The sequence below is a fragment of the Lactuca virosa genome, chromosome 9 (genome assembly GCF_052849685.1).
Source record: "Lactuca virosa cultivar CGN04683 chromosome 9, Lactuca_virosa_CGN04683_v6, whole genome shotgun sequence".
In the NCBI taxonomy this organism is placed as follows: Eukaryota; Viridiplantae; Streptophyta; class Magnoliopsida; order Asterales; family Asteraceae; genus Lactuca; species Lactuca virosa.
In genome coordinates, this window is record NC_136434.1 from 40627217 (window position 1) to 40631625 (window position 4409).

The following is a 4409-nucleotide window of genomic DNA, read 5'->3' on the forward strand; positions in this document are numbered from 1 at the left end:
AATCCAATGTTTTGAATCCTTAATTGTAGTTTATTTTTATGAATAAATCAGGATGCCAAAGGTGGTGTTCCAAATCCTCTAATTTACCATGTTTGAATGCTTCTTTCTAGAGTTTCGCCGTGAACTTTGCATCTCTTGTTCCTCCCAACACCTGCTCAGTCCCAAAGCTCTTAGATTCTCTATTCAAGCGACTAACAGTTCAGAATCTATCAAGTATGAAGATGCCAAAGAAGAAATCAAGCACAAAGGACGAACAATCGACAGTGCGGAATCATTAGAGGATAAAGAATAAGCTCCCAGAAGATTATATGAGAGGATACAAAAGCTAGCAAAAGGAGATCATATCGGGTCCACATTCCAAAGTTGGATGGCAGACGGGTTTCCAATTCACAGAGGTGATATTTTTCACACCACCAATCGTTTACGCAAACGTAAATTTAATAAGCCTGCCCTTTAGGTAATAGTATGGTGTTCATGTTAATGTCCGAAACAATGCGCCTAAATTTTGCCTTATTATCCTCTTGGAATATCCTATCGGAACCTAAGGACGGTGTGATATTTTAAACGTCTTAATTTGTTGCAGTTGATGGAATGGGTGATTAGGAAAGACCATAAATGCCAAAACAACTGGATTACTCATATATGCTAGAATTCACTGCTAAGCTTCATGGGATACGACAAGGTGAGAAGCAGGGCCGGTCCAAACGTATATGGGGCCCAGGGCGAAAAGAAAAAAAAGGGCCCCTCATATAGACCAATATAATAAAGATTCGAAAAAATATAATTTATTCTTCACTATAGACGTGCTCAATTAGCAATAACAAGAAATCCAAATTGTTTATCTTTTGAGTTAGTTTGAGTTTGAACCAACTTTAGGCCCTAAAAATCATTTAGGTAATAAATTTTTTTATAAATATATACTACATAGCCCAGAAATTTTGGGCCCCCTAGAGACGTGGGCCCTAGGCGGTCGCCCGGGTTGCCCACCGTCTGGACCGGCCCTGGTGAGAAGCTATTACTCAACAATAATCTTGTGATCGTTTGCTTACATGGTTTTCAATTACCACTAAGTTGGACAATACTTTTGTATAAGGGAGGTTGGCAGGTTTCGAACTCACTACCTCTCATCATATTCCAAAAAGCAATGCTATACAACCCCGCCAATTTCACTGTTAGCAGAGTAAATTACAAAAATGGTCCCTGTGTTTTGATCAGATTCGTAGTTTTGGTCCTTAAATTTAAAAAGTGATAGGTTGCATCCCTATCGTTTATGAATATTGCAAGGATCAAAACTGCAATATTCATAAATCAAAGGGATATAACCTATTAATTTTTAAACTTAGGGATCAAAACTACGAATCTCACCAAAGCATAGGGGTCATTTCTGTAATTTACTCTTACGGCAAATGGTATTTATATTTTTAAACATATAAATATGTTTTTAAATATATAAATATGATTTTATATATTTTAAATATATAAAATACACTTTGAAATATATAATATGTGTTTAAATATATACATACAATTTTTAAATGTATAAATACGGTTTTATATGTTCTTTTATACACATAAATAATGTCTTTTATATGTATAATGTTTTTATTTGTAAAAATACATGAATACGTATATATAATACACTCATATATGATGTGTTTATTTGTAAAAATATATAGTCAAATGATAAGATACATATAAATATATATATTTTTATACGTATAAATGGGTTTTTATATTTAATGTGTACATATAAATATGGTAAAGATGTTTAAATTTTAAACACGTTTAAATATGTTTACATACAGTTTTTTATATGTTGAAATATGTTTCAAAACATTTTTTTAAAAAAAAATTGTTTGACGGTAATGTTGCTCTTCTGCAGATTTGTGGTTCTAAAAAAATAAAATAAATAAAGATGGCGAGTTCTTATTATTTTTTTTTTTTTCTGATTTTCTTTTCTGAAAATTTTAAATTGCTGATTTTCTTTCTTATTCTCTTTATGAGATATGTGTTCTGATGTTTGCAATTTGCGTATTATGAGTAGTTTTCTTTGCCAAGGTTAAATTGGTGGAGCCAAATTCTATTAATTAATTCTTATGCTACTTAACGAATTTGTTTAATAAATTCATGCGGAATGAGTTTGCATTCTTAAACCTTATTCATGGTTTTGGTTTGCTTAAATAGACGCATCCACAAAATCAACAATTCGCACATTCGGACATTTACCTGGAAAATAACTTTGAGACGAGAGTTGGTCTTCCAAAGGCATGCAAGCAGCAAGCCACCTGTTTGAACGCCGGTTCTTTCTAGCATTTCGTCGAGCACTTTCCATATCTTGTTCCTCCCAACACCTCCTCAGTCCCAGAACTCTTAGATTCTCTACTCAAGTGACAGATGTCTCAGAATCTATCAAGGAAGAAGACGCGGAAGAAGAAATCAGATACAGTGCACGAACAATTAGCGGTGAGGAATCAACCAGAGAGGATAAAGAAGAAGCTCCCAGAAGCTTATGTGGGAGGATTGAGAAGCTAGAAAGAGGAGATCCTGTCGGGTCCGCATTCCAAAGCTGGATGGGAGACGGGTTTCCAATTCACAGAGGCGATATTTTTCACACAATCAATCGTTTACGCAAGCGTAAATTCAATAAGCGTGCCCTCGAGGTAATGCATACAAGGTGTTCGTGTAAATGCCTGACACAATTCCCTAAATTTTTAGTTTATTTTCCTGTTGTTAGCTCGAACCTAAGGATGTATCTGTGATAGTTTAAGCGTATTAATCCGTTGCAGGTGATGGAATGGGTGATTAGGGAAAGACCCTACATGCCAAAACAACTGGATTACTCATTTCTTCTAGAATTCACCGCTAAGCTTCATGGGATACCACAAGGTGAAAAGCTCTTTTCTCACATCCCTTCAGAGTTCCAAGACGAATTACTCTACAACAATCTTGTGATGGTTTGTTTAGATAAAGGAATGATACGATTATCATTAGCTTACATGAAAAAGATGAGGGAACTCGGTCACTCCATCTCCTACATGGTCTTCAACCGCCTAATAATCCTCCATTCCTCCCCTTCCCGAAGAAAATCCATCCCCAAAATCCTCACCCAAATGAAAGCCGATAAGGTCTCCCGCCATGTCTCCACTTACAACATCCTTTTGAAAATGGAAGCCAATCAACACAATATCCAAGGGTTGAATAAGGTGTTTGATGACATGAATCGTGCAAATGTTGAGCCAAATGAGATTACTTTCTGCATAATCGCCACTGCACATGCGGTAGCTAGGCTATACACCGCTTGTGAAACTTACATTGAAGAAATCGAAAAGTCAATGACTGGAAAAAACTGGTTAACATTAGATATACTGGTTATACTCTACGGGTATTTGAAAAAATCAAAGGATTTAGAAAGAACTTGGAGAATCATACAAGAGCAACCACGTGTTAAATCAAAAAGCTACGTGTTAGCGATTGAAGCTTTTGGGAGGATTGGAGATGTGAATCGAGGTGAAGAAATCTGGTCAAAGATGAAGTCAAATTACGAGATGAAATCAACCGAGATGTTTAATTGTTTGATATCTGTGTATTGTAGACGAGGGTGTATTAGTAAAGCGACAGGGTTGTATAGGGAAATGGAGACGTATGGATGCAAAGCAAACTCGATTACTTTCAGGCATCTTGTTGTGGGTTGTTTGAAAGCGGGGTTGAAGAAGGAAGCTTTGAAGACGATGGAGTTGGGGATGGGTGTGATGACGAGTAGCAGTGTGAAAAGGTCGATGCCATGGATGGAAACGGGGTATGAAATGTTGGAGGTTTTTGCAGAGATTGGTGATGTGGAGAATGCAGAGAAGGTGTTTGATGAATTAAGGAAAGGGAATTATACGAAGTATACTTTTGTTTATAATGCTTTGATTAAGTGTTATGTGAAGGCTAAAGTTTGTGATTCGAATCTTTTGAAACGGATGATTCTTGGTGGGTCTAGGCCGGATTCTGAGACGTATAGTCTTTTGAAGGTTCTTGAACAGTTTAGAAGATAGTTTTTTTGTTGTATTTTTGGTTTATATATTGCTTAAATCTTTATATAAAACAGAGGTGTTCTTGATTTTTTTTTTATCATTTACTAGGGTAAAACTCGTATACTACACTGTTGATAAATTAAAATAATATAGATAATAACAAAGACATAATTATTAATCATAAATTTGTAAACATTGTTTTGTATAAAAATATAACAAGATCATTGTATTAGTTTTAACTATTTTGCATATTAGATATAAACATGGTTGAAAACTAAATAAATAAATAAATAAAATTAAGTACATTACCCTTTTATGCTCAAAATCATACGAGGTGACATTAACACACACTAATTTCAAGAATCGATTTCATACCCCAAGTTTCTAAGAACA

The 4409-nt window shown here is 35.0% G+C and overlaps 1 protein-coding gene across 1 annotated transcript; it reads left to right on the top strand.

Annotated features, from left to right (window-relative positions):
• The first annotated feature begins 601 nt into the window (after window positions 1–601).
• On the top strand, window positions 602–4116 carry LOC145135849 (Tetratricopeptide repeat (TPR)-like superfamily protein). The gene is made up of 3 exons (XM_079070051.1): window positions 602–682; window positions 2185–2660; window positions 2787–4116. The coding sequence occupies exons 2-3, from the start codon at window positions 2268–2270 to the stop codon at window positions 4035–4037; spliced, it is 1644 nt and encodes a 547-aa protein (XP_078926177.1). The 5' UTR covers window positions 602–682; window positions 2185–2267; the 3' UTR covers window positions 4038–4116.
• Window positions 4117–4409: the final 293 nt, after the last annotated feature.

What these genes read in the sequence shown, in the direction of transcription:
- LOC145135849 (XM_079070051.1), top strand. Translation starts at nt 2,268, where the DNA reads ATGCAAGCAGCAAGCCACCTGTTTGAACGCCGGTTCTTTCTAGCATTT. An exon ending in TCAATAAGCGTGCCCTCGAG is followed by an intron (nt 2,661 to 2,786) that starts GTAATGCATACA and finishes AATCCGTTGCAG; the next exon opens with GTGATGGAATGGGTGATTAG.